Genomic DNA, 27,572 nt, shown 5'->3' on the forward strand with positions numbered 1-27,572 from the left:
TGAGGGTACTTATATAGTGTCAAGGACAAGGGGAGATGTTTAAATGACTTGCAAATCCGCGAAAGCCTGGTCACTTGGCCTGCCATCATATCCGTGATCGGATGCAAATCGTCCCCGTGCCCCGGGAGCTAAATGCAGCAACGTTACATTAAGCCATGCTGGGTTATCTGATCCTTTGGCTATTGCTAGACGGATCTGTCTGATGGAATGTTATTTGTTCTTCTGATTTAACCGCACCAAATTACACCCTAGAAGTATCCGACCAGTCTCAATCCCACCGAGCAAATTCCTGTTCTCCATCGGTGTATCTCAGATATTCTGCTTTTGCGGCAACCAGCAAGGAGAATAGCCATGGTACCTCAAAGATCAGCCGAGCGTACATCGGAGGAAGGCTCTAGTCCTACCCAGCCATTCCTTGAACAGCAGACCACCTTGAAAGTGGAATCCCTCATCCCGCCGAGGGGTAGCCTTACCTGGATCATTCACATTTTGGCCTCTGGCGTGTCTCTTACGCTGGCCCTGGTGGCATTTATCATGAAGCCAAGCACCCTGCAATGTACTCACCAACTGTCGCCGTACTGTATGTACTCACACCTTCTTCCCTTTCTACGCATCACGCTTGCCTTACGCATAATGCTGTCATCATGTAGTCTAACGCAAACCTCAGCTCCACTTATTAAAGAAGGGTTCATCAAGTATGATTCCAAAAACTTCGACAACGAATTTGACAAACCGTCGAAGTATCGTGGACAACCCAACGATCTCACCGAAGCATCGTGGAAGGGCCTCTGGGAAAGTAAGCAGCACCACTCCTCCAACATCAACGCGACACTAACCTAGATAGCTCCTGCAATCGGAGTACTAGGAGAAAAACTAGACGTTCTCAATAAGTCTGGTCCGGCAAGTCTGAACTGGTTCCCTGCGCCTCGTACTTCAGATCATGGCGCCGAGGAGGAATTTGCTGCTTTAGTTGAGGTCTTCCACCAATTACATTGCATCGTAAGTCCACCTCCTGTCCATTATTGTAGAATCAATTATTGATTTCTTACTGGTTCAGAATACCCTTCGGTTGGAGGTCCATAAGAACAGCTACTACGAGTATTTCGGCGAGTGGCCGGATGGAAGTGGCCCTGGGAATGAGGCAGTTAAGCAGACTCATATAGGTACTTCGACCATCACTGACGAACCGGGCATTATCCAGAATCAAGTACTAACCCAATACTCAGACCATTGTATTGAACTCCTACGCATTACTCTGATGTGCACCTCGGATGTGACACCGTTAATGTTTAAAGATGAACCCCACGCGTTTCAAGGACGAACCCCCGACTTCAATACCATGCATACGTGCCGCAACTTTTGGGAAATTCGCGAATGGGTTGAGAAAAACGGCCTACCGCCATTATCCTGATTTTAGTCACGCTACCTTTCTCTACCAAGCCAGACAGATTGTCACTATCATCCCTCCAAGGCCTGATGACCTTCTCCTATATCTTTATACGGTGCCACAGAAGTACAGCAAGCAAGTTGATTGGCATTGTACACGTTCACGTAAGCGCTAGGATGAATCTTAAGTAACTGTGAAATCCTGTGTGAGGGGCCTATTGCGCCAAGGAACGGCATCCGCCGGCGTATCTACTCCTGCGGGGACAGCGTAATATTCACAGATGCCCTCCACTATATATTATGCCTTGGCATGGATCTATGTTCTCTTGGCGCATGAAAGGTGATTTGATCGGCGACGTTATTCCTCTTGTATGAGTGGGATTAGCTAAGACGTGCAGGACTCACACTCAGGAAGCATGGCCCGGGAACAGGATCCATCGTTAAACTCAGAATACTAGCGATGGACTCGCGACGGCCATACGAGTTTTCAGACACCTGAGAGCACATCCTTGGGTGTGGCATTACTCTTCGCGGTGTTAAGTCCGCTGCTCACCAGGAAAATGTAACCACGGCAGAGGCTCAAGGCCTGCGGGTCATGAGAATCCTCCAATGCTCTTTCCTGTGTTCATTTCGTTGCGTGTCGGTGGGCATGGACGCACTCTGGGCTCTTATTTGCTTTAGGCTAAACAGGGATTTCATCCAACGGTCTGGAGTATCCCATGCGATGTAACGCTGCCCCGTGACATGATATGGAGATGTTGAAGTATGATCTTGAGCGAAGAACTGGGGTTCTACAGTACCCAGCCACATACATTACTCAGGTAACTACACAGTCAGAAGATCTAGGTTGGGTGCTCAGCGAGGATAACTATCCTTGCACAGAACAGGAAGGCTCGTGCTGTGTGTATTGAACCGGACCATTCCCAATCGCACTCTTATCTATCGCGAAGATACCCCTCTAAGCTGGCCGAGAGTCTCATCGTGCGGCCCGACCACCATGAAACGCCTCTTACAGGACTTGAGACACTCAACACACGTGGCCCTCCAGAGGAAGCAATACACCCACGTGGGATCTAAGCCATTGTCTGCTTCCCCTCACTCCTTGCTGGCCCGCACAGTGCCCTGGTTGCTCCAACTTGGTTTCTTTTTCACTGCGTTTGCGTTTCTCGCGTTTAGGTATCAGACAGTCGCTACAGATCATGCGTGCACGTCTCATCTTTCATCCTACTGTGCGTACGTCAGACATATAGACACCTCGTGTGGTAGCTGAATCCGGAATAGCACCCGTTATAGAGGCAGGCATCATCCGATATGCATCCTACAACATAGCTGGTGACTTTGAGCAACCATCCGTCTACCGGGGACGGCCTACAAACAGAACAGAGGAAGCATGGAAGAAATTGTTCATAGGTATGACGGATCCTTAATTCGGGAATGTATGTTGCAGTCACTAGATTGAAGCTGAGCTCGTCAGCACCGGGCATCAACATCCCACATACGAAGCTTCCCTCACTCAATAAATCCTCCACCGTGAACTGGCTCCGAACTCCTGAGAATAAAGGTGACGGTTACGTTGGGTACCTGGAAGTGTTTCACCAGCTGCACTGCTTGGTGGGTCAAATATTCTGCCGCTCCTTTCAGACGACTTATTGACCAGAGACGTATAGCACATGGTCCGACTCAGGATTTATCAGAAGGAGTACGAGGATGAATTCGGGTATCCAGCGGCCCAATTCGAGCCGGAACATGCCGCCATTACAGCCACACATATTGGTGAGTAGCTGTGTGCCTTGTATAAGGACGTTACTCACTCTGAATGACCATGTAGATCATTGCCTCGAGACGCTGCGGTTAAACGTGATGTGCACAGCTGATGTTACACCGGTGATGATCGTGGCCGATGATACAGCGCCTCTGGGTCGCTATGTCGATTTCAATACCATGCACAAATGCCGGAATTTCTGGGACATCCGGGAGTGGGTTGACCAGAATAAAGTAATGGACTGAAGCCTTTTACCGTCCTTGCAGTGGCAAGTCGGACTATGCTTCCAAAGTACGTAGTAGTGAGTGAGTAGCAGTGAACAACGGAAAATGAAAGAATCTGTGAATGCCTTGAATCAATTCATAAATTTGTCTACATCATATCATGTTACATCATGTCTCTCATAACGTCGCCAATAGCCTCTGCACCACCACCGCCGCCCAGTAGCTTCTCGTTCAAAGTCTGAACAGTGACTCGTCGGTAGCTAGTCAACGGCGGGGCTCCATTGTCTTTCACCTCCAGTACGATATGCAGTAACTGCCCTCTAGGGAGCGCTTCACGACTGATGAGCTCCAGACAGCACTTGTCCGGCGGTGGCACAGTTACTTTGACCTTGCTACCAGTGTCGTTAAGTGGCTCAAACGTGAGCTGTCCAACTTCGTGGTGAACAGACCACTGCGTCGCGCTCGGGTCTTTGTACTGATACCACCTGAACGTAAGGGAGTCGTTTGTGTCCGGGTCGTATGTCTCCGAGGCGTCCAGCTCGAATGTCGAACCAGCCTCCAGCTCGAGATGTAAGGGTTCTAACCCTTTGCTGCCGTTCAGGATAATGACTGGTTGGTGGTTGGCCTTGCTCAACTCAGGCGAGAGTGTCCACTGCATCCGCGCCGCAAAGTCGTTTTGGAAAGCGTCACGCCACCGCCAGATCGTCGCGTGGTTGGACTTGTACGTCCGTCCGTCTAACCCAACCACTTCATCGACCGTGTCACTGTAGTGTCCGTTCCGGAGGCCTTTGGCGCTGATATCCGTGGCGATGTAGCGACCTCCCCATGAGCCCCACTCCGGGTGTTCTGGCACACCAAGGCCATTCTGAATCATGTACAGGAAGGTTGGGGTATCACCTTCGGGGATAAACATGTAGTCCGGATAGGTTGAGCCAAGAGGTCCGATTTGAATATTCTCTCGGATCCATTCCTTGCTGATCTTGCTTGGATCAGGACCGCCTTTATCGAATCCATACCAGCCATCGCCAGAGATACCGCACCATGCTGCCATGCCGTATTGATTCCAGCCATGAACCGAGCAAATATAGAAGAGATCAGGGTATCTATTGCGAATCCATACACCGGTATCGTCCTGGTCGGAAATGGTATAGACACGCAGCTTTGACCGGAGTGCTGCTGCAACTTCTTCGGACTTGGTGTTTTGAATCTTGAGCAAGACGGAGGCGAGGACGTTGGTGCCACCCCAGCACAAAATCCAAAGAGGCTCCGTCGAATCAGCCTCGATGCGTTCTAGTAGTAGTTGCCCGCCCTCACTGAGTGGGATATCGTCTCCGACCGCGGACATTCCATACGTCTATCGCAACCAAGTCAGCTGCCGATGTACCGACCGACGGCCCATATTTGCAGGGAGACCTACCTCGGCGCCTTTTTTAATAAGACCCCTCATATATTCCGCTGTAGGATACGGATCCTGCGGATGAGCATGGGCATTCAGATTGTCGACTACCTTTTCATAGCCGTCTACAATCTTATGCATGTCCTGTGGGCACACCTTGGTTTTCATCCAGGTCGATGTACAGGCCACCAATCCCTCTGTCTGGAACTGGTTCGCGTAGAGGAGATACCGGACCAGTGATTCCGCATCGTCGGGTTCATTGGAGATATCGCTGAGGATGAATACCCGTGGCTTGGAGGCAAATGTCTGGAGACGCTCGGCGTGTGCCATGGTGTTGAGTGTGAGGGTCAATGGACAGGAATGCAATGAACCTTTCCGGGAAGCGTGAGGGATTCGTTTCTTATTTCAAATCTGCAGATATGGGCCGATAAGAAAGATGACGACATGCTCAGGAGAGAAATCCACCGTGCGAACTGGCTGCGAGAATATCACCAGCATCCACCTGGGGACCGAAACAGGCAGTTGCAGCCACCAACTGCTGTTACGACGAAGAAAAACCGGGGCGGGGCCAAGCCGGGCTGAAAAGGGCAGTTCCAAGCAGCCGGAATTCCATCGGGAGTTTCATCGGTAGCGTCAAGACTCCAGGTTCGAACCCGAGCGAGACGTTCCCCACATTTTCACTCCTAGTCCATTTAATCCACCCAGAAAGGCCCCATGGGGGTTCCGGCTTCCCCCAATCTCGTGGAGTTAGCCTAATCGTCCCAGCCAATTCCCCGCGGGCGTACATTTACCCCCAATAGACTATGGGGAGAAGCACAAGGCTACCAAGAACGGTGCCAATCCTAAGTTGATGGCGTCAGTAGCTTCGTTAGTCTCATGAACCAGCGGTCTTGTCCGTATACCGCTCCGCTTTTCGCTTGCCCGAGTCGACGTGGTGTGTCGTTTATAAATATAAGTATGCCGGGGTGACACTTGCACCGTTGCGATGTGTATGTAACCTACTATTTTCACTTTTAACCTACTCTAATTGTGCCGGGTTTGCGAGCATCGGCAAGATGTTGGGGTCCTTCAAGCAGTCCGCTCTCTATCAGGAGCTGAATGCCCGTCTCGTGTTCATCGGATGCTTAGTCTCCTTGGGCGCCATGGGGTTCGGGTTTGACAACTCCTGGTGGGGAGGTGCGTTAGGTCTCGAGCAGTTTAACAAACATTATGGAGTATACGATCCAAGCACTGGTGGATACGTCCTTCCCTCGGAGAAGCAGTCAGCTGGCACAGGCACCGGTTCGGCTGGTATCATTCTGGGATGTCTCGCAGCCCCTTGGTTGTGTTCGCATTTGGGAAGGAAACCGACATTGTTGGTGATGTCAGGTCTCCTGACTGTTGGAACCGTTCTGGAGGCTTCCGCTGTCACCTCATTCTGGCAACTTGTTGTTGGTCGTATCGTGGTATATTCTGGTATCGGCGTCGCATCCAATGTGGTCCCAATGTATCAGTCCGAATGTGCTCCCACCAAGGTTCGAGGTTCGTACAGTGCTCAAGCGATCGAGTGGCAGACAAGAAGTGAATGCTGACCATCTCCGTCCAGGTGCGTTTCTAACGGCATACTCGATTTGGAATACCTTTGGTGGCTTCCTCGCGACCCTGGTGGTTTTCCTTTGTCAGAACATCAAAGGCGAGTGGGCGTATCTGTAAGTGCCTTGTCTTCCCTGTATCCATTCATCGTTGAATTGCTTTGTTTGACTGACCAGCACTTAGCACGGTCATTCTCTGTCAGCTCTTGGTTCCTCTAGGCATCGTGTTGGGATATCCCTTTCTCCCCGAGACCCCTCGATACTTGGTCTATCGCGGACGGTTGCAGGAAGCTGAAGCGTCCATGAAAGTTCTGTTTGGGGCCGACTACAACGCGAGCGAGGAAATCCAACTCTTGCAGCTCCAGCTGGAAGAGCAACTTGAATTCCACAAGGCAACGAGCGTGCTGGACTGCTTTCGCGGCGTGAACCTGCGACGGACCATCATCGCGATGGGTGTACAAATCCTGCAGCAGGCTCAGGGTATCTCGTTTATCAACAATTTTATCGTGACATTCATGAAGCAGCTGGGATTCCCAGATCCACTGAAGTCGAATGTCATTGTCCAGACTTGTGGTCTTGTGGCCAACTGTATCTCCCTGTACACTTTTGACAAGCTGGGACGGCGGATCAACATGCTTGTGGGTGCTTTGCTCATGGCGGCCATGATGATGGGGGTCGGTGGCGCCAGCGCATACGGAACGTCCAACCTCACCACCATGGCCCAGAATGGATGCGTCGCAATGCTCATTCTGTGGTATGTCTTCTACGGTTTATCATGGGGACCGGGTGTCTGGATTCTGTCCGGTGAAATCGGAACAGGTCAATTGCGAGAACGGACCCTGCTGTTGGCATCGCTCGGAAGTTTTGTCACCTCCGTGCCCATCAACTTCGTGAACCCATACGTCCAAGCTGCTATCGGCGGTCGTGTCACGTTTATCTACGGCAGTTTCTCGGTTGCCGCGATCGCGTTCGTGTATTTCCTGCTGCCGGAGACTAAGGACCGATCCCTGGAGGAGCTAGACGAAATGTTCCAGAACAAAGTTCCCACGAGAGAGTTTCCCACCTATGTTTGCACGGGTCTGGGGGCCCAAATTACGCAGCTGGAGAATAAGGACGACCTCGGCGACATGAAGGTCAAGCAGGTTGAGCATGTGGAAGCAGCGTTGTAGATCTGATCTGGTCCCTACTGCTACGCTCATTGATGAGCCGATTCAATCCTGGCGGGAAATCGGTGTCCATAATATCTATTCCCCAGAGCAGTTCTAATTGGTATGCCGGCTGTGCCACTGTATATTACATGAATCCATACGGACGTCTATAGTTATTTCTTTTTATTCATCTCTACGATCGGCACGAAATTGAAGCAATGATTCTATTCACATAATTGCAATGGCACATTCTAGAATTGTACGCAAGGCCCGTTACATGCCAAGTCTTGTCGAATTCCTATACAGAATCTGGGCCGTCATGAATACCGTTGGGGGTTTCATTTGACGAATTTACGGGCAACCAGCGCCTTTCTTCTCCATACATTACGCATACCCGTTACTAGTTATTCTGGAGTGTCCGAACTCTGGACTCTGGACAGATCCTGGCGCAGGACTGGGTCCACAACGCTCGCTTCGCACGCCGCCCCACACCATGATTCAACCCCCGACCCAAGGCGACTTGAACGGTTGGTTGACAGTGGTATTGCACCAAATTTAATCATAGAGATTGCATCGATATCGTTCTATCCTCTTCCATGGCCGTAGTCCAGACGTACTCGGTGATTATTGCTTAAGCCAGACGAAGACTGTGCCGCGGTTCACACGGTCATAGAGAACAAATAGTAAGCTCCACAGCGTGTTCTCCCTCCAGATCACCCCATGTGTCATCGAGAGGGCTATCCACCATAATTGATTTACTATGAGCAAGGATGCCACAAAATGCCTGCCTGGGGTGCAGCAGACATGAATCGGAAAGTGGTGGCTCCGCGTGCCTGTATAGGGAGATCCCGATCGAGAAAAGACGGCAACCCTAATTGAATCCACCGGGTTTCCACCGGGGGAATCGCACCACACGGTCCAGCTGACAGACAATACGGAGTACGGAGTACCGCTCCCACAGTCAGTTGTTCCCCGGTCGTCGGGCCGGACGAGCTGAGTCTTTCCGATTGCTAGCTGCATCGCTAGTTTGGTTCCCCACTCTCTCGCCACCCTTAGCCCTCAAACACAACCCGCCGGCTTCACATGTTTACCAGGGCTGTTCATCGACGCATTATATGACTCTCAAACCAAACCTCCGTAATGAAAGAAAACTGTACCCAGCCTAAGATATCCTTGCCTTGGGCCAGTAGGAGAGTGGATATCAGGTGGAACGGCTGAGAATTTGAAACCGACCAAGTGGCAAAAGGAATGCCTTGGCAACAGGTACGGCCATGTTGCCCAGAGCGCCACGCAAAGGAGACAACAGCGCCCAAGTTGAGTGGTAACAGCCTATAGACATCCTCTATCCCCTTGCACATTGAACGTCTAAAGATTCCTGTGCCCGACTTTTTTGTTTGGGCGAATTTGCGACGACCATCCCGAAAGCAAAGCAGCACTCAGAGAGTTGACGGACTTGGAATGGACTATTTGGACTGTCTCACCGGTGTACTGGGGCAGTCCAAACTGCCTTCGATGCAGAACAGTGATTTCAAATTTGTCCGTATCGACTAGGGCACGCAACACCTTTAAGTCGATATGTCCCGTCGCCTGGAATGCAAAAACGAAGAGCCATTCTCAGGCGGCCGTCACTAAACAAGCAATGAATTAGGACAGAAGAAGTTATGGGGCCAGGGCTTTATCAAATAGCACCTAGAGCAACTTTCTCGATCAATGGCCCCATCGTTTGTGAAGGAAGAGTTTCGGATTCAGAACTATATAAACACCAAGATAGCGTCGAAAATATATATTCATCTTCATATTCACACTGATATACTAGGCCAACCAGAAACAACATTCTCTTCACCTTTTCATCAATATGTCTGAAAGATTCCTCCGTGACCTACCCGAGATTGATCTCGTTTTCCCCAGCACTCCTGGACTGGAAGATGTAGTCGAGTTCCTCCGAAACGAAACGTTCCATGGTGCTGTGAAGCACTGTGTCCGTTGCGCCTATTTTACTGTGATCATCGGCAAAAAGCACCCTGCATTCGCCGGGTTGACACTCGACATGGAAAGTGTTCTGCTGGGTTGTATCCTTCACGAGGCCGCATGGACCCGGCTTTTACTCAAAGGATAAACGGTTTGAAGTCGAGGGCGCAAACGCCGCCCGGTATTTCCTCCAGAACCACGCCGAAGCACCCAAGTGGGATAAGCACCGAATTCAGCTGGTCTGGGATTCAATTGCCCTGCAAACCACCCGGTCTATTGCGATTCGCAAACAGTCGGAGGTGCACCTCATGACCCTGGTTAGCTTCACGGACTGTTGTGGGGCCACTCTTACCAGGTGACTATATTACAGTCTACGAATACAAGACGATCGTTGAGGCGTTTCCCCGTGGTGATTTGATGGAAAGGGGGAAGAAGGTTATGTGTGGCTTTTGCAGGGATAAACCTGAGACGACGTACGATAATCTTGTCGGTGGCTTTGGCTTGCGCTTTGGGTATGATGGGAAGGGCGAGGGCAACGACGAGTATGCGAAAGCGCATGAGGAACATAGTCGCCTAATGGGACCCCTGTTTGCTGTCTGGGATGAATTTTCGAAGTATGAGGAGTAAGCTATTCGCTATCGGATATGGCAGTGGCACGATACATGCCAGAGCCCTAGTTGTGATTGACGCAATGTTCTGTTTCTGAAAGCAGGACTTGTTGACCGTGTATGTGTGAAGCTGGCTGATAGTTGTCATTTGGTCAAATGTGTTTCGATATAACAATATGACGTATATGGGTGCATGAGAGTTTTGACGAGCAGGTCCCTTGTAATACAATCTAGTGAGTTTCATCCATATATCTCGAATTGCTGGATTCCGTACTAGCCCACTCAGACGGTGGGATATAGGAAATACTTGTATATGACACGTCAGAGGCCATATGTTTATGAGATCTGCTTTATTATGAAGCTTTAAGAGTTTCATAATCAACTTGAAGATATCTGGAGAGGTTGTGGAGGATATCAAGTATTTAAGAAGACGCTTCATTCTGACTAGAACGTCGGAAGCTAAGATAATTCATGATATCATCGCCTGTAGGGCACTCTCCCCACATACATAGACGTTCGGACAATTATTCCGCACTGTACTCTTCCTCTATATAATAGACTTACTCTACAGGCAAATCATATCATTTTCTTTCAAAGGGTATCTTTCTTGTCGCTGTAGTCATTATACCCTTAGCTGAAGTGCTTTGCACGCCCCCTGTTGATATCAATGTCCCGGTTAGACAGGAGGAGCCTCATTTTACATAGTTGTCGAGAATGAAGTGCCCACTCGCACACTATCGTAGGTTAGACTACGGAAAAAATAAAGAGCACAGGGAAGAGGTAGCGAAACAGCTGCCATATAGGGACATTTGCGTATATACAGTAAGAGCTAGTTACACAACGGGGTATTGACAGCATAGCCAAGAAGTGCAGACTTCCGGTAAAGCCATGGATAATAGATCCAGTAAGTCTTTTTGCGAAGAAGGTGCTCTTTGGTGTTAAACCTGCCCTAGGCGAGTTATAACATCATATTTCGCTTCAGCCGAAGCTTCTCTCCGTACATCGCAATGTACCACGGAATGGGAATGATAGCTATTCCAAGGAAACCTAAAAGACTATTTTCCCAGCCAAGGCCAAAGGAGTCATACATCGAAGGTCCCGCAAGTGGAAGAAAGGCCCGGGGATCGGTCGTAGAAAGGTATGGGCCGCGAGGGCAGAGGCAGCGGCTTCTGGACCGAAGCAGTCTATCAAGTAGGTCATCGAGGGATTCTTGAAGCCTACTATTACCCTTCTATGTTATGGATTACTATCTGGAGAATGCAGTCAAGTTACCGTAATGAAAGTAAAGCCAATGCCAACAAACGAAGTTCCAATAATAGGCACCACCCAATGTGTTCTAGCATTCGCACTCCAGCCGTACCAGAACATGCCAACAGGTATGGTCCAGCATAAGTAAGTCATAGGTGGTAATCGATCTTCTGGCTTAATGTTGGTTCCCTTTTGGCGGCTCGTACATCCATCATTTTGTCACTAAATTGCCCTTGGGCGATGAGGCATCCAAGAGTGCCGATGCCTAATGCAATATAGGCTAGGCCATTGATACCCATCGAGAAGCCGTACTGCCCCTTGAGCACAATTGAAAATGTGTTAAAGAGAAAAAATAGGAGACCTAAACTAAAGGCAGCGTACAGAGCTCAGAAAAGAACGATAGGCGAGGGGAGCAGGAGTTTGAACGGCCTTAGCATATTCCGCTTGAGCTTTGTCACCAATACTGTCCTGTCAGCGCGAAGAAGTGGACGTCCTTGGGCCTTGCACCATTGATTTTCTCTCTGTTAGAGTATAATAGAGGCATATGTTTCGCGTAAGATGAACGCTGCTGCAAGAAGAAACCCACTCTGATGCAATATTAGCTGCCGTGTGTCCATGCCAGGATGCAGGGAATTTCATGGCTTGCCATTAACGCTAGCAGCCGGAATACTCAACGCCATCCTATATACTGGCCAACAAAGCCACCGAGGATCGGGCCAACTGTCGGACCCATCAGAGGTCCGATCGAAATCAGAGCCACCCATCTGCCTCTTTGATTTTGGGGAATGAGGTCGGCCAGGGTTCCTCCACTACACGTAAGGTGTGCAGCCAAGGACGTAGATTGAAACAGATAGCGAAGCCAGCACTATGCTGGAGAAGTTAAATTCCTCCACCAGGAGCTCAGAAGCTGGGGCAAACATCGTTGAAGCTAAGTTCCTAGTCCAATAAGCTATTATGTGAATCCAGAAATGGCGGTAGAAGTATACCATAGGAAGAAGCTAGAAGGAAACTTACGCAACCAATTGGAGAAATGTGACTAGCACTATATGTGCCATTTTCTCGAGTTGGCTCCAGTTCATAGGGTTGTGTGGGCCACCTGGTCCGTCCCAGTCTACAACATCTGGGCCCTCCTTTTCAGATTCTCGCTGTCCTCTCACTTCGGCGGTCAGATTTTGGTTGGGTTGGGAACTATTTTGAGGGACCTGGCAGGGTTCAGCCACTGGTACAGTTGGCTCGGAGTTGCTACACTCCTTTCCTGCATTCATGGTTCCTAACTGGTACTCCTTGCTTTGTATTGACCGGAATAAAGATTAGTGCCAGGGAACACTGAAAAGGAATCAGATGCTTTATATATCTAGCGATATCGATGGAGATTAGGAGGGATGGTACGCAATAATTCGCCCCCAGAATCCCGCTACTTTTTGTTCTGAAGTGGGCAATTCTGACTATGTCTCGGTCCTACAGTCCTCAGGGTCCGTGTAAGGTACCCTTGTGGACCTGTGGTCATTGGTCGTTGTGTCTCAGTTTTCGGGCCTAGTCGCAATCGCACTGGGGTCTCAGTCAAGGGAATGAACCACATCGCATTTCAGGATTCTAATCCATCCACGGATTACCATATACATGGCTCCCACCCAACGTCTGACGATCAACAGCTCTTGTAGCGCACTTGCGCATGTCCTGAAGTGGGGCTCGATGTATCCAAGTATATGTCTTCATATCCGCATGAATTCCCCATCAGCATTGGCGTAGTTATGACCCTACATAGCCTCTAATGAAGACCGATAATGCGCTACGTGTACACCATACCGCATGCCATATGACAGTAAATTGTACCAAACGTAGATCGCTTGGCTAGTAAGACATATGATTGTTGTGCTATAGTTAATTAATACGGACAGTTGACCTGGCTCGTCTGGGCAAGCATGTCAGAAGTCTCTATAAACCTCTTTAAAACCCAAGCAGCACTTCACGTAAAGCTGTATAGGGTACCAAGGGTTAAACGCTACCTACACCTGGTCCACCCTACCAACAAGGATGTACGTGATATTCAGAGGACAGCTCTAGAAAAGGGAAAGCCGAGCACATCTGATGATAAGAAATGTAGTCATTTGCAAAAGATGTACAAAGTTTGGAGTCCCTAGGACAGTGACTCCTTCTATACGTTGTAAGCCCCAATCATAGAAGCCAACTCTGATAATTATTAGGATAGATTAATACGTTATACCTGGCAGAAGGCAACTTAGAAAAGTGAGTAAGGATAATATCAGACATTTTTCGATCACCTATCGACAGCTGTAATTTCAATTCAAGCCTGTAACAGCTTCTTCAGGATCTCCCTGATATCCGCCTCCGAAGCCTCTTTAATCCCCAATAACTGGTTGTCTGTTTGATCATATCGACCCCCAAATGCCGGATCAAATACGGCACGGAAGATATAAGGACTGAACGTCTCAAAGTCTAATAGGCCCTGAGCCAATCGTTCGTCCGACCTTGCAATCAGCTCGTCGAGCTTGAAGTCCCGGGTAGCCCACGGCTTTCCCGGCATCACTTCCTTCGCTAGCGAGAGTAGATGGTTCTGGGTAGTCACTAGGCTGTGGACAAAGAGGGAGCGGTTCTTTGTTTCGTCCCAATGACTCAACGCCGAGACGACCGAGTCCGCAACCGTGTCGAGAGTGGACGCGCTGAACGGTACGTTGCCGCCATCATAAGTATTCGTCGTCTCTCCGCTGATGTTCAGGAGGAAACTTCGATGCGAGCCGGCATCCAGCCAACCGCCCCCGTAAATGATGGTATAGGTGAGACCCGACTCTTTGGCCTTTTGGAACAGATATTCCTGAACCTTGACCTTGGGGACGAAGATCGGGAGCGTGCGGGCCTTGGGGTTGTCGAGGTTGGCACTGAACTCCGATGGGATGAATCGACGGACACGGGCCTCAACCGCCGCGTCGATCAAGGCGATCTGTGACCCGGCTGCAAAAGTGGGCACAAACGATAGCACTGCATCTTGGCCCGTGAAAGCTGATCTGAGGGACTCGCGCGACGAGTAGTCGACGTCGATAACCTTGGTATTGGGTGGGAAGGTTGATGCTGAATCGGGACGCCTGAGGACTGTCACGTTCAAGGTACCAGTTTCAAGGAGTTTCCGCAGGGCCACAGAGCCAAGGGTCCCTGAGGCTCCGATCACTGCGACGTTCATGATGGGCTGCATGATGCGAAGGCGAGTGCAGACCGGACCGATGGTCAATGGACAAATGAGTATGTTGGATTGAGGCGAATCCTTGTGGGTTATACCCTGGCCTCTCTTTAAATCCTACAGATTCCTTGATGTGGTACGTATAGATACTCTGCTGATTGAACGGACCTTTCAAGCCAACATGGCATTACCTTTCCGGCATCCTTTGAGATGACAAATCGACCTAACAGTGGCCGACCATGCGCATTTTGATACCGCATCGGGCGCGTGCAGTATTATCATCTATCGAGGTTATCTCTTGGCATCTGTGATGCTGTTGGAGGGAATACTAAGCATTGTGAGCTGCCATAAACTTCCCTTCCATGGTGGCGAAGAATGCCCACGGTAGAGAGGCGCCACTTGTTGCGAGAAAGGTCTCCCGGACGCATTGGCAGAAAACGCTACCCATTTTAGTGCCATGGGACACTGGGCCCAATGCCACATGACCTGCTCCTTAATCCCCGGTTTTCATCTGCTTCTCTACGTAACAAGATACGGAAGGTTGGTGTTTGCATGCGACCGAGCTTCCGGTTGGGTGGATTTTGAAACCCCAAAAGCTGCTCGATCGGCGGTGCTGCGCCTGTGATTGGAGGGTATGGGTAATGCTTCCTAATCGAGACTAACGCGTCTGTCGCTGGCCGTTGCATGCGACTCTGATTGGGCAACCAATTCAATATGGATCTCCAACCCTGGACGCCAAAAGCTTGGCACGGCTAAATTGCCCCCGAGTCTTGGCGCCGGGTGGATATACAAAGATGGAGGAATCGAGGGTTGCTTGACGGAGTTGGAGACATTGGCATGATCAGGAGCCTTAAATACACCTCTCCAACTAGGCAGTGGCGGTGACTGTTGATACTGATTCATCGAAATTTTGATCCCATATCACACTGGCAAAAAATGCCCCGTCAGAAGCGTCAATATGTACCCAAGGTGAAAGGTGCGCATAGGACCGGAACTGTGTCGGGCTCGGTGATTCTAACCCCACGGCCGATCAGGTTGCTATGAATGTTCTCAGCGTCGGATTCATTGCGACCGGGCAGAGCCGATCTGCGGCAAGTGTGTGTCCCGAGGCATACCCTGCAGCGGGCTGGGAATTCGCTATCGATTCAATGATGGCGAAACCCCGAGTAAGATAGAATGGGGACGCAAGCGGCTCCTTCGTAGGTATGGTTTGCCTGTGCCCCGACCGTTCCATTGAACTATATTGATGGCAGTGACAGGAGACAAGGGGGTGATCCCCCACTGCGGAAGGCGAATCGACTCGTGGCCGCTGGCTCTGATGTATCGGAAACATCTACCGACGACGAGGCAATGACTACCATGCGTCCTCGAAGTCTTCCTATAGTTGATCCCGGCAATGAGTTTCTGTTGACATATTGTAAGCTTTTCACGCCCGCCGGCCGGAAGACCGACGATAGTAACTCATCCAGTCTCTCACCACGTTGCCCCTCACATGGTCGTCATGGACAACAAGTACAATGGATGGCGGTCGCTCATTCTGCCTCTTGCGCTATCCGACCAAACCGTCTTGGACGCTGTTCTGGCGGTGTCGGCCTTTCACCTCTCCCATCAGGGGAGGAGCGGGCCAATGGTGGGACCGGACAAACTCTATATGCAGGCCATTGTAGGGCTACAGAAACGAAGTTGTCTGGATGAATATGACATGCTCACCCGGCAGTCTGTATTTGTGGTGATTCTCACCCTCTTAGTCGGGGTGATGGTCAATGACAGTTCCGATTTCCCCATCCTGTTCCACATGCTCCAGTCTGCGTTCGACACGGTCGGGGGTGAACGTGGGCTGGGAAACGGCGACATGGCCGATTTCTTACGACAGCAAATCCGCAAGTGAGTACCTGCTGTGTTCCGGCCGGGTCGAACCGTCGTGCTAACGAGATCAGAACGCGTGTCTACGCGGCCCCACTGCTGAGTCTGGAGTTCGGGGTATCGAGCATCGTGTCGTATGCCCTAGACAGCTTCGACTACTTGCATTACAACAGCCGCTTCCACCCCGACGACTCACGGACATTCTCGGCCATTGCTGAGCTGCAACAACAGGCATATGACATCTATCTCCAGCGCGCCCTCCTTGGTCCTCGGGCTACAGTTGACTGCGAAAAGATCGAGAGATTCAAACGGTCGTTGGAATTATTTTCGGTGGGATCATTCGGCGAGCATGCCCTGGTGTGGCCCACACTCATGGCTGCGTCCGAGAGCTCGCAGCAAGAACATCGTCTTTTCTTCAAGCACTTTCTCGAGAGGCAATATCGCAGTACTGGTTTTCTGAATTTGCTGAAAGCCTTGACGTTCCTGGAGGAGATATGGGCACAAAGCAACACCCATTGGCCTGCACTTCTCCCAGAACCACGAGTATTGATCATGTAGCAGCGGGGAACTATACTAGGTTATATAACCTCTAGAGCACGTCCCGCATTCATGACCATCCCAGGACCGCATCGCTTCTCCGATGAGTGAGGCCTCCTTCCCTCGAGAAGACAACCTCGCGGATTTGATCCCCATCGTTTCGTGTGCCTCGTTTCTGTTTGATGATCGCAATGTTATAGCGAAGTCGAACGCACAGACCATTGAACTCGGGAGCCCTTGAAAGTTGAAACAACCACTTGACCCCAAGCATTCAAGCACCAACCTCATTATACTAGAGATTATATAGATATCTATAATATGAAGATCGTCGAGCCACCGTTTGATAGCCGTATAGTGTAAAGCTTAGTCAAGTTATACCTTTGACTGAACCGGACAGCACCGGAAGGAGGGCTCGACGAAGAAGCTTATGTAACTGACTGACCGACGCCGACTCGGCCGACGACCATTGTCATCGTGAGTTGGGAGTCGGGACTACTATCTCTATCACTCCACCAACCAACATCCACGAGGATACCACCATTCGATCGGCCTCCCTTTCTTCCGCGGTAGAATTTCCAGCTCTGATTCCCCGGAGATCTGCGGAAAGGGGTAAAGCACCGGGGGTGGCAACACGTTTGCTGATCCTTTGCTTGGCAACGTTCGTCCCCCAACAGGAACCCCCTACCGTTCCCTCGATCTTCAAGGAAATCGGAACCTACTCGTCAGTTTGCTGCCCCCTAAAAACCATGAAAGTGAGAAATCTGTCGATTTGTGACACTTGCCGGGGTCGGAAAAGAAAGGTGAGAGCTCTGGAATGCTACCCGGATAGGCTGGATGGCGCCGCGCTGACGAGTGCGAGAGACAGTGCGATGGAAAGCGGCCGGCATGTACGCCTTGCCTCCGGGGTGGTTGGCGATGCTCGGGCTACGCACATCCCATCTTGATTGTCCAGCACCCACTTTCCGCAGCATCGAAGGAGGGACCGAAACGCGTTCCATGTGGCGATACTCGCCTGGAATGGTCACCAGGGACCATTACGAATCCTGATCTGGTATCAGAGTTCGCGACGTTCAAATGGTCGACGACGGAAGAATTCTACTCTTTGATCCTACAGCATTTTATCCCTGCCGAGGAGCTCCCACGACTCCCTCCCGATCCCGCCACGGCGGGAATGCTCGTCTGTAGCTCTTGGCTTCACGTCCTTCCCACCATCATGGAGAGGAAAGCATCAGTGCCGCTCATTTCTTCTTCCATCTCAACGTTAGGACTATCTATCCTGTCCAAGTCGTCAGGCCAAAGAAAGTGGGAACTGCGCTATATGCAATCATACGGTGCAACGACGCAGGCTTTGCGCCAATTGCTTCAAGCTGGAGCCCGACAACCTGGGCATGAGTTGGCAGCTGCGGCCCTATGCTTAAGTCTGATAGAGGTATGTTCCTCCTCGACTTCCGCATATTCGTCGGAGATCATGGATTACATATTCATTTAATTCCAGGCTCTCAAACCGAAATTTGACCACGGTTGGTTCGGCCACGTCCGAGCCGGGGCCGAATTAATTCAGCTTGCTGGTCCGAGGGCATTTGCCGAACCGGTTCCCCTTAAGCTCCTGATTGGATTCTGCCCGATTCTAGTGAGTCCCTCGGCTAAGGCCCTCTCAAGAATCCTGGAAGGTGACCGTCGTACCAGCTCTCCGAGGCGTGCCTTTCGCAACGGAAGTCGTTCTTAGATTCGGATGATTGGAGGCGTGTCCTGTTCCGCCACAGCAGCCCAAGCCCTATGTTATCACTGATGAGCACGGCAGCCATCATTCCCGGTTTACTGCAAGAAACTGCTGCCTTACCATTCCAGTCCCCGCACCACACTCTGTCTGTTGCCCATCAACTTCTGTCGGCGTTCTCCAGTGTACTTTTTGCCCTCGACCAGTGGGAGTTGTCACTGAGAGGCTCCACATCTGGCCCCTTGTTTTGGACGGGAGAAACACGAGGGACGCCCAACGCGGGCGGACCACCGCCCACATCGTCTATCCATTTTAGCGATACGTACAAAGCCATGTGCCTCATGCAAGCCTGGGCCTATGGCATCGAATGCCTCACTGGTATCGAACGCTTGGGATCCACCATCGATAGCGTACTCAGAACGTCTGCCATGAGTGAGATGCAGAGCGCATGGAACCGTGAGAGAGTCGTGGGCCTCGGTAGAAAGATTTATCAAAGCTTGTGGTATTTTGTGCAGGACGACTTGAGGTTATATGGCCCTGTGTCCACCGTATTCCCGTTGAACATCGCATATGAGGCCCTACTATCGCATTATCCTGAAGCCTCCGATGACGATATCAAAGGCTGCGAACACGCTATTTCTCTGCTATCTCAGAAAGGATTTGCCTTGCATCCACGAGCGAAGCACTCATGAAACGCACATTCGCCGCCAATGGTTCGTGTTCTCCCAGGTGGAGGATAGCCTATCAAGGAGTCGAAATGGTGTTGTTCCAGGTCGTGCACCTCTAACCGCCGCACCCCCTCCCCCCAAAAGCAAAGTTGGTGCGTTGCGATCGAATAGAGTCTCCTCCAAATGCAGGGCAAGGGTTCACCATTGCGTTGTGCAAGCATCCCCTACTGCGTGTTATTGGTACCTGAAAAGACCCGGTTGGACAGCCCTCCATACTGCGTTCCAGAGAGATGAGTGAAAGTCCAGGACTCTAAGTGATTTTCGTTCTCGAAGTGGCCGATCATAGCTGCGACGAGCAAACGGGTGGGTTATGGAAGGAATCCGTCCGTGGTACCTGGTTGGCAATGTCCGTCTGGTTAGGGCGCCAACGCCGTCCTGTCACTACGAAGCACACCTGTTAGACCAGTGTGGTCGGATTTGAGTCAACACAGAACCATAACAGGAATGAAGAGGATCAAGTCAGTCATTGCTGTTCTCTTTTTTTGCGCACTCTTCCACTACTCGAAGGCTTGTTGCCTAAAAAGGAGTCGCTACTGGCTTCTAAGAGACTCGAATCATCGCACAATGTGAAAGACACTGGGCATATCATCATGCGCGCAAAGGAGGACCGATGGGGGAATACAACCGGATTTGCAAGTTTGACTGAAAATAACCCATAACGCAACTCAGTTGCGTTTGTTCTGGCTCCCTCTTATCATGCTCTATTCCATACTTTTTCGCTACAGCGTATCTACGGGTCAGCGGCGCTTCTTGCTTTGGGCAACGCCACCGACGGCGAGGTGTAAGACCCTATCAACGAACTCGGTTATGTCTACAGCCTCCCACAAATACCCCCAGTCTCTTGCTTTAAGTGGTAAAGGCATTACAGGAGAACGAACTTCAAGAGAAGGCCAATCAGATACTAGTAAGAAGAGTCACCAAATGTAATCTGGTTGGCAGGAGTGGGATATCTATCCCGATTGCTCTTGGAATCTATCGAGATCTATGGGTGATGGCTTATAATTGAGCCAACTGTCAGGACAGACTGATAGACTGAAAAGACATTGTGATAATGCTACAGCTGCGGAATATTGTCTTCTTTAGTAATGATGTATGCTTTCTATTCTGTTACCAATAGCCGAATCTCGAATTCTCCATATCTTTTCCAAGGTATCATGAACCCTAGGCCATACCATCTAGATATCTGTCAGAATATTCAAACTGGAAGGTGGTATCCGTTTTACTTGTATAGAAAATCCTCAGGAAGCCCTAGCCCCTGTGGTTTGGAAGTCCATGAGTGAGTGTCCTGACTGCATATCTATTCTTGTCGTGTATACCATCTGAGGTCCCCCTCCGCGGCACTTTTCCCGGTGCTTTGAGTGCCATATCATCGTCATCATCGTTATTATTATTATGATGCCCAATACCCTTTTCCGAGCCGGTGAAGGGTTGGCAATCAATCGGATCACTACGACTTAGCTTCAACTTTAGCGGTTTATGTTTCCGCCGTGGGTTAGCGTTGGATTCCTCGCTCCACAAACTAAATTCGGGCGAACGTTCAACGCTTGGCATTTCGCTGACATCCGAAGTCTTGATTAAACTTCGATAACGATCAACAGCATAAAACTGGGTATCGTGTTCTCGTGACCATATACAGTAAAGCCAGGATCCCTCAGGGCGAGTCTTGAGGCCCCGATGACGCAGCGCCGAGACTACTCTTCTAGACGCAACAAACCAGACTCCACAGTCATTATCATGGCTCAAATTCGTCTAACAAACCTGCGAACATGACTCAGCGGCTACGGAACCATGAAGGCCGCTATCTCGTCAGGCTTTGGAAGCGCCTCACGTACTGCTGCATTTATGGACGCTGACGGAAGCCGGGCAAGATTCCGGGCTCCGAAGCAATGGGGTTACGCATGTCTGGGATTATTGTGCCTGCCAGGAAGATGATTCACAGGATTCTGTTAACCAGGTCGGTCAGTTCAGCAGTTACGTTGCTCGATCAATGGCGTTGGGATATATAACGGGATGATAATAACGGCGGCACGCCCTATCCGGAACGATACGCAGTGGTTCTGTGTATGATCAAGTTGCAAAACCCTCTTTTTGATTGAAATCATATAACGATGTCAATCCTCCCCGAGACCTCGAGCGCGTTAGTTTTCGTAAACGTTGTATTAGGCTGTGTCTTGCTGCCAGCACTCATCCGAGCAGTGACCTCAACCCTACGTTCTGTGCCTGGACCTTTCCTGGCCCGCTTCTCTCGCTTATGGTACTTCATTCAGGTGTATCGCGGCCGATTTCCCTGGTCTAATATTGAATTGCATCGCAAATATGGTCAGGAGTTGCCCTCGCATTGGCAATCGCCGTGAACGAGATACTTACTAGTGTGTCAGGAGCTATTGTTCGTATCGCGCCGAACGAATATTCCATCGACGATCCTGCAGCAATCAAGACGCTGTATGGACCCGGTACATCGTTCACCAAAGGGCCCTGGTATGATGGAAGCCATAATATCGGCGACGAAAAAGTCAGCATCTTCGCGGCGAGGGACCCAAAGGCCCATAACACTGAGAAGCGCAAGGTCGCATCATTGTATTCAATGTCCTCCGTGGTGAAGATGGAATCCGCCGTGAATGGGTGCCTGGAGCTACTGACCGAGAAGCTCCAAGAATTCTCGCGGTATGGAAACTCTTTCTATATGAGGCATATCCAGATATGGAACGTACTGAGTGCTCTTTAGCAACGCAGACACCATTGATCTGCAGTGGTGGATGCAATGCTATGCGTTCGACGTAATCGGCGAGATCACGGTACTTGCCCACGGCCATTCAACCTCTGAAATTCCTCGCGCGCTAATCTGACTGTTCTTCTTTCAAGCTAGGGCAACGTTTCGGCTTCCTAGATACCGGGAAAGACCCAATCGACCTCGTCCACGCTATAGACGACGTCCTTATTTATGCTGCTCGCGTTGGCGTTTATCCAGAACTACATTACACACTCTCAAAGCTCAGGGGCATCGCAGGCCCTAACGGATTGACCCGGGCGACAGCTTTTGCTGCCAGACGAATTCAGGAATACAAAGCACAATCCACATCATCGGATGACTTACAAAAGTCTGATGCAATGCTACCCCAGCTGATACGACTGCATGATCAGAAACCAGATGTCGTGTCCGAAGGAGATGTCATTCGAACCTGCACACTTAACATTGTCGCCGGTAGCGACACCACGAGTATCAGTCTCACTGGTATACTTTGGGCTCTGATGAGAAACCCAGCGGTCATGGAGAAGGTGTGATAGGGAGCCCTCTAGTTCAAGGCGTACTGCTAATGTTTCCATCTGTGTCAAGCTCCGGGCTGAAGTCGACGAACTATATGAAAGCGGCAAGATTTCAGATCCCGTATCCTTCGCGGAGGCTCATCAGATGCCGTATCTACAGGCAGTTATCAAAGAAGGTGTCCGATTGCATCCTGCTACTGGGCTTCCCATGTCTCGGGTTGTTCCTAAAGGTGGTGCTACAATTGCCGGTAGATACTTCCCCGAAGGAGTGAGTTCACCCCTGGTCTTCCAGCAAAAGCCAGATCATCGTCATATTAATGCACAGCTATATATAGACCATCGTCGGGATTAACTCATGGGTAGCTCATCACAACAAGTCTGTTTTCGGTGAGGATGCCGATGAGTTCAGACCCGAGAGGTGGTTAGTTTCAGCAGAAGAAGGTCAAACAATGGACAGATATTGGCTACCGGTGAGACCACTACCCTTGACACGTAATTTTGTCTCTGACAGGGAGAATAGTTTGGCCATGGCTCCAGAACATGTATCGGCAAAAATATCTCCCTGTTGGAAATGTCTAAACTTATCCCTCGCATCATACGCCGGTTTGATTTTGAACTAGCAAATCCACACATGAAGCTGGAGACGAGCAATGTCTGGTTTGTAAAGCAAACCAATGTCAAGATCAAGCTACGTGAGAGGAAGCATTAAGGAAGCGATACTTTGCAGCCCCCTCCCGTCATATCGAGAGTTCTATGGATAATCTCTGCCATGTACAGAAATTTTATAGAGGCCCTCCATGCATCACCAACAGGCCTTTGTCATTTTCATATTGAGATATCAATAAATTGTATGCTAGGCACATGCCCTTCAGTGGAAACATCTGCAGTATTTTCACCTGGCATCAGAGTGTTTTGAACTCGGGCGCCAGGAGTCTTGTAGTTGTGTTCACAACATAGTGAAGAAAGTATATAGTTCATCAAATAGAGGCGATCTGCGACAAGGCAGTCACTTTTCCCCGGTCCCAGTTTTGATCTGGTAGGTGGTCTCAAACTACGACCTCGTGTTCGGATCCGCAGGCTGCGTGCTGGGAGTTAGGTAGCTGAGAACATAGGCCCATACTGAATCCATGGAATTTAAAAGCGCATGTGATGAAAGAACGATGGACTTGTAATGATTCTTAGCACGAGGAAGGATGCCACGAAGCCAAAGACCAGTTGCGTACCTGGACTAGGTCGAATTGGTTTCTTAAAGACTGCCTTCTATGGGCAGACCATCAATGTAGTCAAGGCCGTGCGCGCATCTCATACGTAGATTTACGTTATGGAAACCCAATGGACCTGACGTAATCGGGCCAAACCCATTTCCATGTCAAGCCGTGGCTCAGGGCGCCTCTTAGGTACGCACATAGAAGCCCGCCTTGTTTCAGTCGGCGGGTATAGCTTCCCGGTTGAGACTAGGGGAGGGATCGCGCCGGTCTTGGCCCCGGAAAAGAAGCTCCTAAGTCTTACATCTCCCGCGGGCATAAAATAGCTGGTTGATCTTGTGAGCAACCGTGGTACTGAACGAAGACTGGCGGTGTCTCCATCTAGCTAGTAGGCCCAAAGCTGGCGAATCAAAGCCCAACGACATCTCAGATGGCAGATGGCGGGCCGCTGTTGGTTTTATCATCGTAGCAGAGCGACACGAAGAGGGCCCATCCTTTCAATTTTGACCAGTCACACGGATAACATGATTCCAGTTTTATCCCAGGAAAGTATATTCAAGTATGTCTATGTCACAGGCACTGCGGAACTGTAAGGAACGCAAGGTTCACTGTGACCGTCGCCGTCCGTGCTGCCAATGCATCAAAGTCAATCAGGAATGCATCTTTCGCACCACAAGTAGAATATTACGGCAATCCCCACGAGTGAGGCTGAATCGGCCAGCTCCTGCTGAAACAGGAATTGACTTAATGGGCCGTGTCCATCGATTAGAGAGCATGGTCAACCCTCTACACACCAGGGCCAAACAATAGCCAAAGCCAAAAGCATCAAGGACCTGTGGATATCTCCAACTCCGACGAGTTAATCGAAGACAAGGACGGCCCCTATGCTGCCGACCTCCCTATTGAACCCGGGTGCTCCGGCCATGAGTCCTCCACCAACCTGTCAGCCCCGGGCGTTATGGTTGGCGAAGAACAAGGAAAGCTCTACATAGGTGATCCCTTCTGGGCAAGCCTACAACACGAGGTTAAACAATTTCTTACTCACTTTAAATGAGAGCCCGTGGTATCAGAAAGAATGCTAACCCTTTGGAGTGAAGCTACTACGGGAAGGGCTTTGCAAGACCCAGTTACCGGCACACATCTTGCCTGTTCTTCAAGAACAGCTCCAAGTGATCTAGATCCTACCGACGAAGATTCGTTGCCGCCGACAGCACTCAATATCCCTGGCCCGAGGTACTAGGAACAAGTCAATCGTTTCTAGGATCGTACTCTCACAGCATACCACCAACAGATGGCAATGACTTAAATACAGGCATAGGAAACGAGAGTACGATTTTGACTATCCCTCAAGGCAATGGACAATTGCGAGAGGCCTTGATGGAAGCAGATTGGCATGATCAGAGTACCGTCGGAGCTCCTTATCAACAAGTCGAGACTGATGAATGGAATGAAATGTTTTCTACGGATGGACAATCAACTCTATGGGGCCACTGGGGCCACTGGGGCCACTGGATATTGTACAGTGGCAGATGTGAGTATAGAGCCGGGTCGCATTCACAGGTGTTTATCCATCTAAAGTCCATCATGTAGGTTATGAGACAGCGAAACGTCGCTAACATTGTCTAACGAGTACGGGTACGAGTACGATGAACACGGCGATTCATCGACAGTTTCCTGCAGATCAGACCAATTTCCGATCATACCCCATTTTCCCAGACTACTATGCCTCTGGGTATAAGGGTTATAAACGGGCGTGATGTGTCGCTTGTTGTATATAGTCTATCCCTCATTGATAGCTCCATCAGCCTTCCAAAGCAATCTCTTGCAGCTTCCAATTCTATACGCCATGGGGGCCCTCAGAGCAGCCATCGCTTCCGGGATTTTTCTGGCTCCAACACTAGCTAATCACCTATATATTCCTCCAGTCTATCACAATGGCAGTGTCGAGGTTGAGGACCTTTCTGGTCCCGGCAACCTGGACGGGTTTAAGATGACAACGCCAGCGAACAGAAGTTCATTTGACTTTTGGTATTTTGATGCCTTTTCTAGAACCACCAGCGCGGCCATCAACATCGTCTTTTTCAACACGGGTGATTTTGCTGCAAACCCGCATCCCTTGACGGTGCAAATCTCTGGCACCTTCGACAATGGTACCCAATTCGCCGGAGAGGTCCTGGCGTCCGGAGGCGCTGTTATCACCAATGATGAGACTGGAGGTACCGGAAACTGGCTCGGCTCAGGGGCCAGCTTCCACGGTACCAGCCTGGAGAAGCCCAACGTCGAGTACGTGATTAAGCTCAACTCACCCAACATCGGGGTGGGAGGCACGGTGAAGTTGACATCCGTGAGGAACTCCCTGTCAATCATTATTAGGACCATCACTAACTTATCCACACCTGCAGCGCGCACCACCCCACTACCCCTGCAACCCAAACTCCGATGGTCTAAACACTCTCCTCTTGCCCCATCTTCACTGGTCCAACGCTGTTCCCGATGCCCAGGCGGATATCGATCTCACCATCAACGGTACCGAATTCAATGTGGCCGACGGCATTGGATACCACGATACGAACTGGGGCGACGCATCTGTCATCACCAGTCCCAAATACTGGGATTGGGGGCATGCACGGCTAGGCCCCTACTCGCTGGTGTGGTATGACCTCCTCGACTACAATGATACCGAGCATGTCTATGCTTATATCTCCAAGAATGGTCAATTCATGCACATCAATTGCGCCGAGAAGGCTGTCGAAGTGCGCCAGTGGGGTCCTAATGCCACATACCCACCACCAGTGGCATTGCCGCCAACGAAGGTCTGACTGCTCGATTCGATCTGGGTGGTGGGCAGGTCTTTGTCGCAAATCTGACCAAGGAGGTGACAATTCACGATCAAATTGTTTATGCTAGGGCGTTGGGCTCTGTGACTGGTGGGATTGAGGGGCAGGAACAATACCAGGGTCGTGGGGCCTATGAGGAGTATGTGTATGGGCTGTTGCATGGCAAGTCCTAAGGAAAGAGTGTATGATACTTTCTAGTATTACGTGTTCGTATTTTTCTCGTCGTAACTGAGAAAGGATTAGGTGGGACTTAGATTGCTTGAGGATGAGGTTACCCAACGGTGGATACTAGTATCGCCGGTCAATACAAAACTAAATGTCTACTACATAAAATCGCAATAGATCCCCTGGCGTGTCCCGTGTGTTCGATCCTAGGTATAAGACTAGTTTATTTCGTCTGCCAATACATCATTCGCAACAGAGCTCACTTCGTAGGTATACACCCTGCCTACCGTGTCCTTAGTTCGTATCTCTCTGCAAACCCGCATTTAAAATAAGTGCAACGAGTGTCGTTGGAGCCACTATGTGGTGCCTAGGATCCACGCAAGCCTACCTGAATACAATAATCGTTGTAGGTGGCAAATCTTCCGTTGAAATTTTCTTACTGCCTTCCAAAGATGTTATTTTTAGTTCGCCTTTTCAACCCACTATTCAATGAAGTATCCATAGCCTCACAAGTCTGGAAATCTCGCGGTAAATTTCTCAGGCTCGACCTAGACTAGATCCCATAGAATCCTGGATACGACTAAGTAGGCCCACTCCATCCCGGACCCGCAATACGAGTACGTTAAAGATGCAATTGGCTGCTATCGGACTCCACTGAGTGTTCAAAATGATCTGGTAAAAGTTTTAGGGGACTGTGAGAGGAAATGTTGAGTACGGCGGACTAATATATGAAGGTCGAGGCAAGGCCATCT

General features: G+C 50.2%; 9 protein-coding genes across 9 annotated transcripts; 7 read left to right on the forward strand and 2 right to left on the reverse strand.

Moving 5' to 3' along the window:
* Positions 1–351: 351 nt before the first annotated feature.
* Positions 352–1,411, forward strand: ABOM_000054 (oxidase ustYa family protein; the record flags this gene model as incomplete). The annotated part of the gene is made up of 5 exons (XM_022527184.1): positions 352–580; positions 668–796; positions 845–999; positions 1,058–1,163; positions 1,227–1,411. 5 exons carry the CDS (start codon positions 352–354, stop codon positions 1,409–1,411), a joined length of 804 nt encoding a protein of 267 aa, XP_022394713.1.
* A 1,174-nt stretch (positions 1,412–2,585) lies between these two features.
* On the forward strand, positions 2,586–3,393 carry ABOM_000055 (oxidase ustYa family protein; the record flags this gene model as incomplete). The annotated part of the gene is made up of 5 exons (XM_022527185.1): positions 2,586–2,595; positions 2,653–2,796; positions 2,861–2,997; positions 3,054–3,159; positions 3,215–3,393. The coding sequence occupies 5 exons, from the start codon at positions 2,586–2,588 to the stop codon at positions 3,391–3,393; spliced, it is 576 nt and encodes a 191-aa protein (XP_022394714.1).
* Positions 3,394–3,535: 142 nt separating this feature from the next.
* On the reverse strand, positions 3,536–5,098 carry ABOM_000056 (cellulose-binding protein; the record flags this gene model as incomplete). Its single annotated transcript, XM_022527186.1, has 2 exons — positions 3,536–4,726; positions 4,790–5,098. The coding sequence occupies 2 exons, from the start codon at positions 5,096–5,098 to the stop codon at positions 3,536–3,538; spliced, it is 1,500 nt and encodes a 499-aa protein (XP_022394715.1).
* A 725-nt stretch (positions 5,099–5,823) lies between these two features.
* On the forward strand, positions 5,824–7,508 carry ABOM_000057 (putative sugar transporter; the record flags this gene model as incomplete). The annotated part of the gene is made up of 3 exons (XM_022527187.1): positions 5,824–6,289; positions 6,354–6,456; positions 6,524–7,508. 3 exons carry the CDS (start codon positions 5,824–5,826, stop codon positions 7,506–7,508), a joined length of 1,554 nt encoding a protein of 517 aa, XP_022394716.1.
* A 1,834-nt stretch (positions 7,509–9,342) lies between these two features.
* On the forward strand, positions 9,343–10,082 carry ABOM_000058 (uncharacterized protein; the record flags this gene model as incomplete). Its single annotated transcript, XM_022527188.1, has 3 exons — positions 9,343–9,556; positions 9,615–9,772; positions 9,840–10,082. The coding sequence occupies 3 exons, from the start codon at positions 9,343–9,345 to the stop codon at positions 10,080–10,082; spliced, it is 615 nt and encodes a 204-aa protein (XP_022394717.1).
* Positions 10,083–13,616: 3,534 nt separating this feature from the next.
* ABOM_000059 (aromatic alcohol reductase) lies at positions 13,617–14,519 on the reverse strand (the record flags this gene model as incomplete). Its single annotated transcript, XM_022527189.1, has 1 exon — positions 13,617–14,519. One exon carries the CDS (start codon positions 14,517–14,519, stop codon positions 13,617–13,619), a length of 903 nt encoding a protein of 300 aa, XP_022394718.1.
* A 921-nt stretch (positions 14,520–15,440) lies between these two features.
* On the forward strand, positions 15,441–16,925 carry ABOM_000060 (Zn(II)2Cys6 transcription factor; the record flags this gene model as incomplete). Its single annotated transcript, XM_022527190.1, has 5 exons — positions 15,441–15,480; positions 15,539–15,707; positions 15,764–15,921; positions 15,974–16,388; positions 16,442–16,925. 5 exons carry the CDS (start codon positions 15,441–15,443, stop codon positions 16,923–16,925), a joined length of 1,266 nt encoding a protein of 421 aa, XP_022394948.1.
* Positions 16,926–21,457: 4,532 nt separating this feature from the next.
* Positions 21,458–23,322, forward strand: ABOM_000061 (cytochrome P450; the record flags this gene model as incomplete). The annotated part of the gene is made up of 7 exons (XM_022527191.1): positions 21,458–21,668; positions 21,728–22,013; positions 22,075–22,144; positions 22,212–22,625; positions 22,684–22,881; positions 22,949–23,083; positions 23,134–23,322. 7 exons carry the CDS (start codon positions 21,458–21,460, stop codon positions 23,320–23,322), a joined length of 1,503 nt encoding a protein of 500 aa, XP_022394947.1.
* Positions 23,323–25,664: 2,342 nt separating this feature from the next.
* On the forward strand, positions 25,665–26,637 carry ABOM_000062 (uncharacterized protein; the record flags this gene model as incomplete). Its single annotated transcript, XM_022527192.1, has 2 exons — positions 25,665–26,162; positions 26,221–26,637. The coding sequence occupies 2 exons, from the start codon at positions 25,665–25,667 to the stop codon at positions 26,635–26,637; spliced, it is 915 nt and encodes a 304-aa protein (XP_022394950.1).
* Between the last annotated feature and the right edge of the window lie 935 nt (positions 26,638–27,572).

The sequence above is a fragment of the Aspergillus bombycis genome (genome assembly GCF_001792695.1).
Source record: "Aspergillus bombycis strain NRRL26010 chromosome Unknown contig00001, whole genome shotgun sequence".
Classification (NCBI taxonomy): Eukaryota; Fungi; Ascomycota; class Eurotiomycetes; order Eurotiales; family Aspergillaceae; genus Aspergillus; species Aspergillus bombycis.